Here is a 15,282-nt window from a genome sequence, read left to right as displayed (position 1 = left end):
TAACCGCTCCTAAGTAGCGAATACATCTTTCTTAAAAACAAAAGATTAGCCCACGTCCATCTTTTGTTTTGCTTTCTTGTTATTAAGCAAGAGAACAAGTAGCCTTATGGTAAGCCTGGTGTCTGCCCCGGGTCCTGGCGTCCTCACCCTGGGGGCAGCTACAAGGTAGTGAGGTTCATGCCCAGCAGTTAGTAGCCCCGTGCGGGGGCGTGTCTGAGTGGGTGCAGTGACTCCCGTAGACAGTGCCGTGACGGTGGCCTTGCACCTGTCCTCACCAACCCGAGCTTCTCCAGCAGCGGTAGGCTGGGCCTGTCAGCCTCACTGCTTCCACCTGCCCGTGAGCTTGGAGCCCCTCTTGCTTTTGGGCTTCTCCTCTGCTTCTCTGTAAAGTCACATCATCTTGTCCCATAACATTCTGCACATCTCTTATAGGCCTTTAGTACGTGTGTGCGGTTTGGCTGGTCTGTAGGGATGCTGTCGATTTCATTTTGCTCTTTTGTCTGCTTTTTTATCCTAGTAGTTTCTAGATCCGCGTAGGTCCCGTTTTTATAGGGAAAACCATTTTGTTTCTTCCTTTCCACGGGTATGTTTGGCTCTTTTGACTTAGGATGTTAGCTGGGTCAACCAGGAGCACGCATGCCACATCCCCGACATGGAAGACACATTTTCTTCTTTCACCCCTGACTGCAATGTCGCCAGGAGATCTTCCAGGACCTTTATCAGATTACAGAGGGTCCTTGAGTCCTAGTTTGCTTAGATGCTTTGGATAAATCATGAGTGGCTGTTACGTTTTAACATGATTTTTTTCCTGTGATTTCAACATTTTCTTCCTCTCAAATTGTTAATGGGTTTTTTAAAACTCTAAGCTGGCGGAGGATCGAGTAGACGCCCCTCTTCAGTCGTGGGGCGCTGTTGTCCGTCCGTGAAAGACTTGTGTTTATTGGGTTTCACATCCCACCCCCCCGCACCCCTGCCATCCCCACCGTTGGCCCAGTTGTCTTTGTGTTTGCTGTTGGACCTTGGATGCATATGTGGCATTTTGCACGGATGTGTCTTTGGCTTCTACCTAAATGATGTTTGCTGAGCTCTGTTTCGGGGCCGCACTGGGAAGAAGCCCACCTGAAATCTCGTAGGTACCTGTGGAGGGCGCCGTGCAGCGTGGAGATGCTGGGCCCAAACACTGGCGGCTTCCAGTGTGGGACCGTCCGTGTGTGCCTGCTGTGAGCTGATTTTTAAAAAACTGTGCTGAATCTGTTTCTTCTTTTATTTCATTAAGAATCTCTTTTCTCATATCTCCCATGTCTGGTCTGGGTGTGTATGGCTCCAAAGGGTGGAGAAAATGGAATTGCTTTCCTGTTCCTTTCTGCCCTCGCAGTATCTCTGCTCCTGGGGCTGCGCTGTGGCTTGTGATGTGCTCTGAGGGTGTGGGTGACACGGGACCTTGTGCCGCATGGTGCGTGCTCAGTACACGCGAGTTGACAGGCAGAGCCCTTTGAGGGTGTGAGTTGATATCTTGTTTTTTCGTGCCTTTTTACTATTCGTCCATGTTCTTTGGAACAACTTCGGAATGAGCATGTTGGGGCTCTAGTCGTTAAAAGAAAAATCTTTGTCTCCTGTCCTCAGGCACTTTTAAATCAACTAAGAGCCGTGTTTGATCAGATCATCGAACTTCAGAACACTCAAGATGCGATATACAGAGCGGCTCTGGAAGAGTTACAGAGACGATTACAGTTTGAGGAGAAAAAGAAACAGAATGAAGTCGAGGTATGGCTGTGACACCGGGGGGTTTACCAGGTTTAAAAATGAGCTTATTGCCACCATAGTCACGAATACGACAGGTAACTTCCCTGCTGAAATGTTCAACTGACGCCGTGCGCACACCTGCGTGCGGAGTCCTGAGGCGGTGCTGACTGCTCCAGGGGACCGGTCACCATCGCTGTCATCCTGTCTTGAAAATAAATGAAGACAGCACCCGCGGGAATCCCGTGAGGGAGGTGCTGACGTCTCTGCAAAAGGTGCCCAGCTCTGCGTCACCTGTCCCCTGGAGCTGGTGGCTGTGTGTGTCCACGTGGGAACTTAAGTTGTGCACTTATGGCTGTTTTCAGTGACCTCCCTAAAGTATGTTTGTGTCCTCCGTGACCTTGGATTGTGAAGATTTATTGAGCAAGTTGGGCTGTTTAGGAGACTTCTTGTATCTGATATAATCTGTATAATTTTTTACCTTTTCAAGGTGCTTCTTCTTGAGTGACAAATTTTTCAATTGACACAGTTTGATTAGTTTTATTTTTAACTGTTTCCTTAAAATTTGTGTTAGGACCCTATTTAACGTGGAAAACTCACAACCACTTAGAGCACATGCCGTCCCCTCAGGGTTTCTGGGAACAGGAAGAGGCCTGCTCCACTACTGCCGCCGAGATGGGTGTGTGTGTGTGACCCCGAAATGCCGCCTGGCCCATGTGCAGGCACGCCCGGGTGCCAGACCGACCAAAGACTACACCCTGGCCGTGCTCACTGGTGGTGTCCTTCTGGGTGGCTTGACTTCTCCAGAGCAGGTCTCCTTGTCTATGAAAGGGGAGTGACGCTAAGTAAGACCCTGTGGTGACCTGTCGGCGTGTGTCATGCACGCCAGTGACTTAGCGTTTAGGAAGCATTCAGTAAAATCTAGTTACTGCTGTGATTTGTAAAGCTGGCCACAGCCCTGCAGAATCTACCCTTCTCGAGAATTACTAAACTATATAAAATCTGCAAAAATCAGTCCTTGGGATTTTCACATTCTTGTAGTAGCGGGGCGGCCAGTTGTGTGGGAGTTGAATGTTCTCTCTCCAGACTGTAAGCCATCAGCACCGGAGTGGAACGCATCTACATAATGAGTCAGGACTATTCGGTGTGTTTCATTCAGATGTGCTTAGGGATACCGTAGGACGGCTGAAAGCTCGAACTGTCTCAGAGAAATTATTTAAATCCAGTGGGCAAAATAACTGCAGAAGCAGTCACTTGGACCTAGGGTCACTGTGGTGTTCAAGAGACTGTGCGCGAGGACGGGGGCCCGGCCTCCTGAGTGTTCCTGCAGACGGAGTTGTGTTGGAGCAGCCGTCCGTGGCTGTCCGCATGGGCTGGTGGCAGCGCCATGATGGTGTCGGCCTGGCGGCCCACAGACCCCACGCTGTGTGCCCCCTGGCCCTTGGCAAACAAGGTCTGCGAACTGCTGCGTCACAGAGATCGTAAAGGGCCCCTAAGTGGAATATGTTGTATTCGTGGATTGGAGAACCGACTCAGTTCCATCCCGGTTCTGATCCCAGCAGTTCTGGGATTTTTGTGGGCCTTCATACTTTTTTTTCTTTCGGTAAGAAATGATAAACCAACTCTACAGTTGATGTGGAAATATGTAGGGCATGGTGTGCAGAGAAGAGACGTTGAGTAACCTGAGCACTCGGGACTTAGCCGTGAAAACACGGCAGGGAGCAGGACGGTGTTGGCGCCGCCACGGGCAGTTGTGAGCAGAGAGACATCCAGAAACGGCCCTACGCCTCCTGGGACCGTCAGTTCCCGACTGAGGACAGTGGGCGATGGGTTGTCAGTAGGTGGAGTCAGGCAGCTGTGGCTTGGCCCTGCCTCACACTCACAGGCAGCACGGTGGGCTGAGTCTGAACAGGAAGGGTGACGTGCTAAAGCTTCCAGAGGACACAGAAAGAGCAGCTGTAAGAGAAACCAGTGTTTCATCGTTGTCTTACCAGGATGCGTTCCCACTGATAAACTGAGTTCCTACACTACTTCCTGTGCAGGCCGGCTGCAAAGCCCTTTAGTTAGACTCACCGCCCATTGAGAACAGTCTCTTAGAACCAGAAGTAGGTCTATTTCCAGTGCAGAAAGAGCCGGCATGCTTAGGAGAAGTAGCGAGAGGTGTTCCCACCACCGTCAAGGGCTCACGGGCTCCCACTTTGGGCCAGTCGGCCCCCCTTTGTGCATGCTATCTGTGCTGAGAAAGCACGCAGTGATGGACTGGTGCATTGCTCTGCGCGAGAGGCTGCTTGGCTTGACGAATTATCGGAAGTGTCATGTGCTACGTACGCACTGTAAAACCGTAGTCACTAAGCGTGAGGGCGTTCTCTGTGCCCATGTGTGCTGATGGAAAATGTCCGTGCTCAGCGGCAGCACAAGGACGCGGGAAGCACGCCTCTCCCCGCCCTCCCTTTCTAGCCCCGTCCTCCCTGGCGGCTTCTCGCACCCATATTTTAATTTCATCTGGTCCTTCCCATTCTTTAGGGCCGGTGGGGAGTGACGGCAGCAGAGGAGGAGGAGGAGAACAGGAGGATTCAAGAGTTTCGAGAATCTATCCCGAAAATGTGCTCGCAGCTGCGGATACTGGCCCATTTCTACCAGGTGCTGGCAGGGCCCGGACCACACTGGTGTGTTCCTGCAGTAGACCGTTGCCATCAGAATGGTTAGAACACAGTCCTTTCGGTCCACCCTCCACCCAGGGTGGTGCCCAGTCTTGGCTGTGACCTTCCCAGGGACCCTGGGCTCACCCCCAATGCTGGGAGGGTTCCGGTGGTGTCGGCGGTGGGCGGGGGCTCTGGGAGGGCCGGTGTGAGGCCGGAGGGCACCGTGGGTGTGCGGGGGGCTGTGGAGGAGCCGGGCTTGCAGGGCAGCGGGCGCTGGACTCGGCACACAGCCCCGGGAGGCTGAGAGAGACGCCGAGGCCCAGAGTCCATGGGCTCTGCCTTTTATGCCTGTGGTGGTTTTGCCTTCTGGTTCCGTCTGTTCTCAGTGTGATTTTAGTGATGGAGATACAGGTGAAAAGATTTTGTGAAGAATTTTTACATTTGGTTGCTGGTAACTAATAAGACAAATCGAGCATTGACATTAAAACCTTTGAAAATTACATATTTGTGTGCTAATGTCTCCACGTGGTTCAGGATTTTGCACGAAGGTGCCACCTGTTCATGGGCATCTAGTTTCTTCCCATGCCCTCACACTTATGATGGCGGTCTTCCGCGTGACGTGGGCGGGGAAAGACTTTGTCCCTTTCCCAAGTGTCTTCCTCTGACGTTAGTGACTGTTGCGCGTTTGTTGAAAATATGTTTTCTAACGATGATGGGGTTGTGTTCAGTGCAAAAGTATCTTCACCGGATACTGTTTTCATAATGAAATACCTACTTGACCTCCGTGTGCAGAAATAGCATGTATGCACATTTCTTAAAAATGGACATCTACGGGCACCTGAGGGGCTCAGTCTGTTGAGTGTCTGAATATTGATTTTGGCCCAGGTCACAATCTCACGGTTTATGGGTTCAAGCCCCACATCAGGCTCTGCACTGCCAGCATGGTGCCTGCTTGGGATTCTCTCTCTCCCTTTCTCTCTGTCCCTCCCCTGCTCGTACTCACTCTCTCTCTGAAAATGAATGAATAAACTTAAAAACAATGGATACCTAATGGCCAGCTCCATATTATTTTTTTAATTCAAAAAATTTTTTTTAATTTTGGAGAGAGAGCACAAGCAGGGGAGAGGGACAGAGAGAGAGAGAGAGAGAGAGAGAGAGAGAATCTCAAGCAGGCTCCATACTCAGCACAGAGCCCAACATGGGGCTCTATCCCACCACCCTGGAATCATGACCTGAGCTGAGATCAAGAGTCGGACAGTGAACTGACTGAGCCTGCAGGTGCACTGCTACTATTAAGAGAGTTGTGTATCTGCTGCAGAGAAATCTTGAAAATGTCTGTCCCCATGCTTGTTTCTCAAAGAGATAGGGGTGATTACATATTTCCTGAGAGAGTTAATACATTTTTGAAAAGGAATCTTAATCTGTATAATCCCAGTTTTACTGAAATTACAGTCTTAATCTTCTTTCTAAATCATGGCCATTGGGATTTCTTTTCCCTTAACAGAAAAGTCCTCTTCTGTTCTCTGAATTATGGAAACAGCAGGGCATCAACAGCCACCATCATGTTCTGCTTTTGAGCCATGACTGGAGTCCCCAGCCTGAGCACAGACCTGTCCCTCATATGTCCCTGTAGCGACCTTCACACGTCTGTTTTGTTGCCCAGCAAGGAGCCACTGTTTATATTTTTGTGATAGAATTGCTTAGAGACTGTCTCTGAAGCCCTCTGTTTCCCAGAATGATACGGGTGTCCACAGCGCGCTGCTGTGCGCCAGCTCAGGTGTGTGTCCCTTGGTGTCACATGCCCGAGTCCCCAGGAGCAAGGACAGGGACCGAGGTGCTGTTGGGGGTTGGGAGGACTGTGGCATGTGGTGTTTCAGCGAGGACTTCTCTGTACATGAGACCTCCTGCGGGTCTGCAGGCGTGGGGACAAACCTCACCTGCTCGACGGACACACGCCTGCTGGCTGTGACTCAGGAACCTGACGGTGGGGTTTGTGCTCCTAAGTGACTCCACCCTGCAGAGAAGTAGCTGGGTTTTGACGTCTGAAGGTTTGAGGACAGTCATGTCCCCTCACGTTTACAAAGCCCCTCGATAAGGAGGTGATGCTCCACACTCCGCCTGTGAATCTTCAGGAAGGAGACTCAGCCTGGGAGCTGATGGTTGTGCCTTAGAGGCTGGTCCTTCCTCATGTTTGCCTTGTGCTTTCCTGTGAGGGCTTTATGATTCAGGCCTCTAAATAACTCAAGGGAAAGATGAAAATGTAACTCTGGGTTTTGTATTTAAAATAAAAAGTGGCTCCTGGGGGACTCAGTCGGTTAAGTGTCCGCCTTCGGCTCAGGTCATGATCTCACGGTTCTTGAGTTTGAGCCCCACGTCCGGCTCTGTGCTGATAGCTCGGAGCCTGGAGCCTGCTTCGGATTCCGTGTCTCCCTCTCCCTCTGCCCCTCCCCTGCTCGTGCTCTGTCTCTCTCTCTTTCTGTCTCTGTCTCTCTCGGAAATAAACATCAAAAAGAAGGGTACATTTCTAAGAGCGTAAGGTTAAACATAATAAAAAGAATAGGCTGTTTGAACATCAGAAGCTTCAGTGCTTTGTATATTCTTACAGAACTTAGGGCAGAAAGGGAAACGTGTTGGTTCTTTTAAATAAAATCAATTGATAGAACATTTGTATCTGTGCCCATGGGCATCTCCTCCCCACACCCTGCCCTCCTTTGGGACGCCTGCCGCAGTGGGGGTTTATGCAGGACTGTGGGTGTGAACAGAAACCCCAGCCCACTGAGGCCACGGGGGCGGGCCCCCACTGACGTGCCTGTTCCTTTCCTGTCCCCAGGGTGTGGTGCAGCAGTTCCTGGTGCTGCTGACGACCAGCTCCGACGAGAGCCTGCGCTTCCTGAGCTTCAGGCTGGACTTCAACGAACACTACGAGGCCCGAGAGCCGAGGCTGCGGGTGTCCCTGGGCTCCCGCGGGCGGCGTGGCTCTCACGCGTGAGCCCTCCCATATCCCCTGGCGCCGCCTGTGCCGGGGACTGCGGGTCGAGGTGAACACGCTCGTGTGCGAACCCGCGAGGCCGCCGGCGTGCTGCCCACGAGCCTCTGAAGCTCCTGGGGGCACGGCATCTGTCACATCCAAATCTTGTCGTCACACACGGAGTGGATGTATTTGTAACGTCACCGAGTTACACAGGCCCGTTTGCACTACTCAAGTTTGTTTTTTAACGTCTTCGTATTTACGAGATACCATACTTCGTTGAGGCTTCTTAAGCTCTCCATGATATAATTTATATTTGTCACTTTTTGAGAAATCCCTGTTGCTTTTAGAGAAAATTAGAGCAAATGGATGTTCATCACTTAAGATGGTAATTTTGTTCTTGCTATTTTTTTAACCTCCTCCTTAGAGGCAATTTTTGTTATATGATCAAGTTCAATTGAAACAGAATGTCCCTGCTAAGAAAATATACAGAGCATTTTATTTTGGTCTGTAGTGTGTAAAATGTCAACTTCTGTAAGAACGTTTACACGTTTATCCTTCTTTCAAAGTTTACATTTTTATATTTAATTTACTCTTTCAGATAACTACTCTAAAATAGTGTAGGACGTCCCGGTGATCTGAACAGCCACCCTCAAGCCCAGATTTCCTCAGCCGTCGGGACGATGTAAATAGAGACTAGAGAGTGAACGAACTATTTTATTTTCAAATTCTGATGAGCATTTTAAAGAAACTGACATGAATACGGAAGGCTTCCTTTTCCCTTGCCTATTTTTTCATTGTAAATATTTATATACTGACCAGGTGTGGGGAACTGTTTTTTGTAAAAACGTCATCAAGTCACATAAATCCGCCTTTATTATGTTGCATAAGTGAAACTTAGAAAATTAAAAGCAGTCTTTCAGCTGTATCGGTTCCTCCCTGAATGGAGCAGCTGTGAGGAGAGCTGGTCCCTCGCCAGGTGGCAGGGCACACGTGGGGACGAGGGTGACACCTAGGACGCAGCCTGCGTGCCCTTTGGTGCGGAGGGGGGCGGCCACCTCTCAGGGCTGGCGCTGCCCTCATAGCTCGCTCTGCTGTCCCACCCAGTTCCCCAGGGCTCTTGGGGGGTCCCCGCTCTGCAGAGTGCATCTGAACGTTGTAGGAGAGCAGTGTAGTTTAGGTTAAAAGTTTCTAAAATTGGAGTTTGGAGCAGGGTTTTGTCCCGGAACGCTTCCCAGGAGCGAGGGAGTGCCGTGTCCAGAGTGGTCCTCCCGTGAGAACTTCCGTGAGCCGAGACGGAGGAGAGCAAAGTAGCAGCCCGCTGTGACGTGTATGGAGGAGTGTCTGCCCCCCCCCCCCCCCGCCCCAAAGCGACCTTTCTTAGGCTTTTCTCAGGACGCATCTTGCTGGAAGAGGCACAGGATCGAGAGAAGGCCCGGGTGCCGGCAGACGCGGTGCAGAACTCTGGCTGGCTGCTGAGCAGAACGATGGGAGCACAGTCCCCCAAGGGTGCTGGGCTGCAAAGCCAGCCCTGAATGCTCTGGAAGATCCTTTCCAGACAGGCACTGATGTGGGCCTTTTGTGAAAGCCAAGTGGCGTGATGGGGGCTTTTGAAAAGCAGGGGTTACCTGTATCTCCCAGAGAAATTTCCCTAAGATTGTTGACCTCGGAACCTGTTTTTATTTTATTTAAAGCATTTCTCTTCTAATCTCCCTTAGGAGCCACTCTGGAAAATGCTAATCCAGATTTGGTGACTAAAACTCCGTTTGAGCTTAGGAGGAAGTGATGAGTGGGTTATGGAGGTGCTTTCTGAGGGGCCTCCCCGGGGTGGGGGGGTCCCTGGTCAGAACCGTGGAGGTGGCAACCACAGGGGAGCTGGCGGTCCAGGTTGTTTCAGACCCCACTGGGGACGTCCTGTTACCCGGCAGACCTGTCACAGAGCTGGTCTCCTCAGTGATGAGTCGGGGCTCCCCATGGGGTGGTTGAGGTGGGAGAGCCCGCTGGAGCGGTGAGTCATCCCTGGAGGCAGGTACCGGCGTGGCTCTGGGAGGGCCACTGCTGCTTCACCCGGAGAACGGTAGTGGTGCTGACCTTTCAGGCCTGTCGTGTAGATCGGACAGAACTGTGTGCATCTAGTCAGGCTCTGGGCACGTTCTTGATGAATGGAGCTCCTGTGTCTGGTGTGCTGACGCCTTTCGCCCCGGGCAGCTCCAGGGAGCCCAGCCCAGCTTTCCTGTCACTGGGGACACCTCTTACCGCCCGGGTCAGGTCAGGTGCCAGGCTGCAGGCACAGCTTGTCTCTGCTCAGGACTTGCCTCTCTTGAGTCCTGTTGGGTTAGCAGGTTTGACAAGCTGGGGCAGGGGGCACCTTTCCTTCATGCGTACACATTTGTCACCAAGGGAACTCTCCCAGCCCTATGGAGAACGTGTCCAGGCTTTATGGGACACCATGGGACAGCCAACATGAAAATCTGACTCGGAAAAAAGCACTTGTATCAAATAGGCACAGTCATACTCAGAATGAGTCACGAGGCACAAAGTCTACGTGAAGGGACGAGTGTTCCCAGAAACCAGCACCCGAGGTCTGAGGACAAGGAGCTGGCCGGCTAGTGGCCTCCCCGTGAGCACGGCTCCTCAGCGCTGGGAACGTTGGTGTGGACGCTGTGGCCGCAAGCAGGGAGGACAGGCCTCCCACCAGGCTTCCCGGCAGACCTGTGTAGAGCTGAGCATGGCCGTCTGGGCCTCAGTGGGCGAGAAGGACTCACCACCCTGCTCGTGCGCATGTAAGTGGATGAGGGATGCGGAACAGCACGGAGGAACTTACGCTTCAGGAACGGCAGTATTTGCAGATGTATGGAGGTAATCAAGGGAGGGCAGCGCCTACGTAAAAGGCGGAGGTGCTCCCTTGTGTGTTGGTGACTTGGGCGGAGTCGCTTGGGTCTGTTAGACTCTGACCTGGTGGGGAGAAGATGCCGGATGCTCTGGCTGTGTCAAGATTGTGGTCCTGAAGTCGTGATTATTCCTCCCAAGGACCCTGCTCGGTTTCAGCAGTGTCATCACCGGACACGTCTTGGTGCGTGTGTCATAAACAGCCTTTTTTCCTAGTCTACTGTGGTTCTGAATTCCAGGTTCCTTTTTCTTTCTAGGAAATCACGTGTTTTCATTTAGGCTGTCAAGGTTGTTGGCATGAATGGTTAAGTAGATGCCTTTATGGTAATTGAAATACTCACGTTTCAGTTCTAGCTCCTTAGTTCTCGGTGTTACGTACTCGTGCTTTCTTTTTTCTTTCTGGTCACCTTCCCAGTGTGATCATGGCTCTGTCTTTCAAGAGTTATCTCTTGATATTATCATTTGACTATGCATAGATGCCATTTTTTGCTTTATTTTTAAATTACTATTCTGTATTTAATATGTTCCTCTTCCTCTTTTGGTTTATTTTTTCCTGAATTGAAAACGTATGGAATTTCTTTTTCTCATTGTGTTTGTGACTGAATCATTCTCTGCTTTGCATTACATCACAGGCTTTCACGGAGTGCATTTTCCGTTTCATTAATTCCTAACCAGGCTGTGATTGTCTTATTCTGACTGTGGATATAGTTACAGTTCAAAATTTGTGGGAAGTTTGCTTTTTTCTCAGTTGTTAGTTTCTGAAAAGGAAGAATAATAGATACACAGATTTGTCAAACCATGTATCAAAAAATGTAATGCTACTATGTAAAAGCGGTAGGACACAAGAACAGAAAGAGACACCCACAGACGAGAACTTTTGGGTCTTTAGAGTGTGTGAAGGGTTACTTCGGGTACGTGGAATGGTTTGGGGCAAACCACTGGGAAAAAATTTTAAGCAAGAGCTTTTAACTCCCATCACACAAGGAAACACATTCACCTGTTGACCATTTACCTTGTTTCCAGCATTTGTTGTAAGTAAAGCTGCTGTGAACAGCTGTGGCGGAGTCTGTGGATAAAGGCCTTCACGTCCTTCACGTCCTTCCCGTCCTTCACGTCCTGGTGGCTAGGACAGGGCACGGCTAGCCGTCCACACCTCACACGTTTACATCTCATGTCTCAGAGCCTGGCCGGCGAGGCAGGGCCCATGAGCCAGAGCTCCAGTGTCCTCGCATCCTTGTCCACGCTGCAGGAGGAACAGCCTCTTAAATTCAGATGTTCTCATGGGTGTGTGCTGGCCTTTCACTGTGGTTTTAACTTGCGTGTCTCTGGGGTCTAATGACACCAAGTGTGTTTCCATGGGCTCATCTGCCATGAAATTGTGTCTGTCAAGATATTTTCCCATGTTTTATTGGGTTCGTTGTTTTCTTACAGAGTTTTGAGAATTCTTTATATATATCTGGATGTAAGTCTTTTATCATATAGGTGATTTACAAATATATTCTCCCTGTTTAGGCCTTTTTAAAAGACTTAAGCACCCCCCAGGCTCTGTGCTCGTCAGCATAGAGATTTTTATTTCTGTCCGTGGTGTGGACAGAGTCTCCCACAGGTATAGTTTGCAGGGAAAAGACTGGACAAATGAGTATGTAGAGAATCCTAGCAAAGCTGCTACTGCTTTTTTGCTGTCATTTTAACCACAAATTGAAACTTGTCAGAGGAAGCGATATCTGTGTATTAGCCTGCAATTAACCAAGAGTCCTCACCGTGATTATAGTAGTTTCCAATTGCTGTCAACTTTAGATTGTAGCTATTAATTTAGATCTGCCTGTCCATCACAGGTGTTGAGCACTTGAAAAGTGCCTACTCTGCACTGAGATATGTGTAAGTGTAAAATACACTGCAAATCCCAAATATTTAGTATGAAAAAAGGAATGTAAAATAGGTCCATATTTTTTCATACAGTTACATGTTGAAGTGATATTTTGTATATGTTTGCTTAAATAAAATATATTAAAATTAATTTTGCCAGTTTTTTCTTTTCTTTCTTTTTTTTTTTCTTTTTTTTTTTTTTTTTTTACATTTTAAACATTGCTACTAGAAAACTATAAATTACCTGTGCATCTCCTGTATGTTTCTGCTGGATGTTTTTACTGTTCTATTCAGGACACCTGTCCATAACGAGCACCTGTCCATTCAGGACCTCTGTCCATTCTGGGCATCACATGACATTTAGTTTTCTTGTCTCCTTAGGCTCCTTTTGGTTGTGACATTTTTCTCAGGTTTTTCTTGTTTTTCTATTATCCAGTTTTAAGAGTACTGGTCAGATATTTTGTAGAATGTCCCTCAATTGGGTTTTGTCTGATGTCGTATGGTTAGACTGGGATTATGAATTCAGGGAGGAAGACCCCAGAAGTGCCCTTCTGCTCTCAGGGAATCCAGGGTGCACACTGTCTACATGGCTTATCACTGTGGGTGCCGACCCTGGTCGCCTGCCTGAGATGGCATCCTTCCCTGCGAAGTTACCCCTTTACCCTCTTTTTCATTCTGTGCCCTTTAGGGGGAGGTCGCTGGTGCAACCCACACTTAGCGGAGAGGGGCTTTGCTCTCCCTCCTTTGAGGGGAGAGTATCTACAAAAATTATTTGAAATTTCTTCTGCATGGTAGGCTTGTCTCTCCTCCCCACGTATCTGGCTAGAGATTAATCAGTTTCATCATCTCAGATGAGCAGCTTTTGTTGCCATTGATTTCCCCCCATTGTTTTCTGCTTTATATTTTACTGATTTCTACTCTGATCTTTGTTATTTCTTCTGCTTACTGAGCTTTTCTTTTGTTTTCTTTCCTTGAGATGGAAGATAAGGTAATTGATTTAAGATCTTTCTGTTTCAATCAACAAATTTGAATACGTTCTTTCATTTTTGTTCTTTTAAAATACTTTCCAAATTTCCCTTTTGGTTAATTCTTTGACCTATGGGTTATTTAGAAGTTTGTTATTTTGTTTCCAAATTGTTATGGATTTTTCAGGTACCTTTCTGTTTTTGATGTATAATGTAATCCCACTGTGGTGAATCCATTTAAATTTACTGAGATTTGTTTTATGACTCTAGAGAGGGCTTATCTTGGCAAGTGTTCCGGGTACACATTAAAAGGATGTTTATTCTGATGTTTTGTGGTGTTCTATGAATTCCGTTAGGTTAAGGTGGTTGGCTTAAGTCTTTTGCACTTGCACTAACTTTTGTCTACTTTTCCTATTTGTTGAGAGAGGGGGTGTTGCAATCTTTTCACTATAATCATGAATTTGTCTTATGCATTTCTCTCAGTTTTTGCTTTATGTATTTTGAAGCTCTGTTGTTAGGTTCATAAGTATTTAGGATTGTTATAATTCCTGGATGAACGGACCCCTTTTATCATTGTAAAGTGACCCTCACAATCTCTGGTAATACTCTTTGCTTTGAAACATACTTTGTCTGTATTACAACCACTCCAGCTTTCTTTTGATTTGTGTTAGCATGGTATATCTTTTCCATTCTTTCATATATAGCATATGTGTGGCTTTATATTTAAAGTGGATATTTTGGGGCACCTGGGTGGCTCAGGCAGTTGATCATCTGACTCTTGATTTAGGCTCAGGTAATGATCCCAGTGTTGTGGAATTGAGCCCCGCATTGGGGTCTGTGCTGGGCATGGAGCCTGCTTAACATTCTCTCACTCTTGGGGTCCCTGGATGGTGCAGCCGGTTAAGTGTTTGACTCTTGATGTTGGCTTGGGTCATGATCTTAACAGTTTGTAGGTTTGAGCCCCCATCAGACTCTGCACTGATGGTGCGGAGCCTGCTTGGGCTTCTGTCTCTTCTTGCTGCCCCTCCCCTGCTTGTTCTGTCTCTTTCTCAAAATAAATAAATAAACTTTAAAAAAAAAAAAAAGGATTTTCTCTGTCCTTCTCCCTCCCCCTCTGCCTTTCTCCCCCACTCATGCTCTCTTTCTCTAAAATAAAATAAAATAAATAAAGTGGACATCTTGTAGACAGCATATAGTTGGGCCACACTTATGTTTGTTTTTTTAATCCAATATAAAATCTCTGTATTTAATTGGGATTTCTAGGCTATTTACCTTTAATGTGGTTATTTGTGCAGTTGGGGTTAAGCCTACCATCTTGCTATTTGTTTTTTCTCACTGCTGAGACACCCTTCTTTGTACTCAGTGGTTTTAAAGTTAGATACTTCATTCACCAAACATTTATTAACATTTATGATGTACTAATTTGCACTTTCAGAGTTATTAAAGAGGGAGGGCTGCCATTTTTGGCCAAGGTGGAATAATAGAGACCAGATGTATTCTGCCTGATACAAACCAAACCAAACACAACCAGGGAAACCAGACAACAGGTTGCAATGGAGACAATGTACTCCTGGCAATGGAGAGCCCTGATACCTGGGAGATTTGCGAAACAACCTGAGGTGACCCCTAACTTACTTCCTGGAGAAAGTCTGCAGTGCAGGGAGGGGGAACCTAGGCAGAGCATGGAAATGTCTCTAACTTCAGTGGAGGTGGTTGTCCTGGGAGGCCAAGGCAGCTAGAGGCTATAGGATAGAGCATCAGAGAAGTGAACTCTGGATTTATGAGTCTGGGATTCAGAGGAGAGGTCACAGCTAGAGTTAAACATTTGGGGATCATCAGCATATACAGAGCATTTGAAGGAATGGGTTTTAGTGAAGTTACCCCGAAGAGGGTGTAGAGAAGATGATCCAGGACTCAGCCTCAAGTATGCCCAATATTTAGAGGCTGAGCAGGAGCATTGAGGTGTCGCAGAACCCGAGGGAAGAGTGTTGCAGGAAAAGAGTGGTCAACTCTTTTGCATGCTGCTGAAAGGCAGAATTAGATTCTGGTAGAGAATTGATCGCTGCATTTGGCAAGATGATTTTGACGAGCTGTTTCACTGGAGTGCTGGTTTGTCACGTTTTTAGAGTTACTATTTTTTTTTTAACTTTTTTTTTTTATTTATTTTTGAGACAGAGAGAGACAGAGCATGAACGGGGGAGGGGCAGAGAGA

At 48.1% G+C, this 15,282-nt stretch overlaps 1 protein-coding gene across 2 annotated transcripts in view; it reads left to right on the top strand.

Annotated features, from left to right (window-relative positions):
* The window catches only part of TUBGCP3 (tubulin gamma complex associated protein 3), a 76,031-nt gene extending 63,775 nt beyond the window's left edge, over nucleotides 1-12,256 (top strand). Inside the window, exons 20-22 of one of the 2 annotated variants that reach the window (XM_030314278.1) lie at nucleotides 1,624-1,764; nucleotides 4,264-4,441; nucleotides 7,213-12,256. In XM_030314278.1, coding sequence (XP_030170138.1) covers nucleotides 1,624-1,764; nucleotides 4,264-4,441; nucleotides 7,213-7,424 — 531 coding nt within the window. In that variant the 3' untranslated portion in view covers nucleotides 7,425-12,256. The remainder of the gene's footprint in view (nucleotides 1-1,623; nucleotides 1,765-4,263; nucleotides 4,442-7,212) is intronic. The other variant, XM_030314288.1, reaches the window with a different exon arrangement.
* Nucleotides 12,257-15,282: the final 3,026 nt, after the last annotated feature.

This window comes from Lynx canadensis, chromosome A1 (assembly GCF_007474595.2).
Source record: "Lynx canadensis isolate LIC74 chromosome A1, mLynCan4.pri.v2, whole genome shotgun sequence".
Taxonomy (NCBI): Eukaryota; Metazoa; Chordata; class Mammalia; order Carnivora; family Felidae; genus Lynx; species Lynx canadensis.
This window is presented reverse-complemented; position numbering and strand designations above follow the sequence as displayed.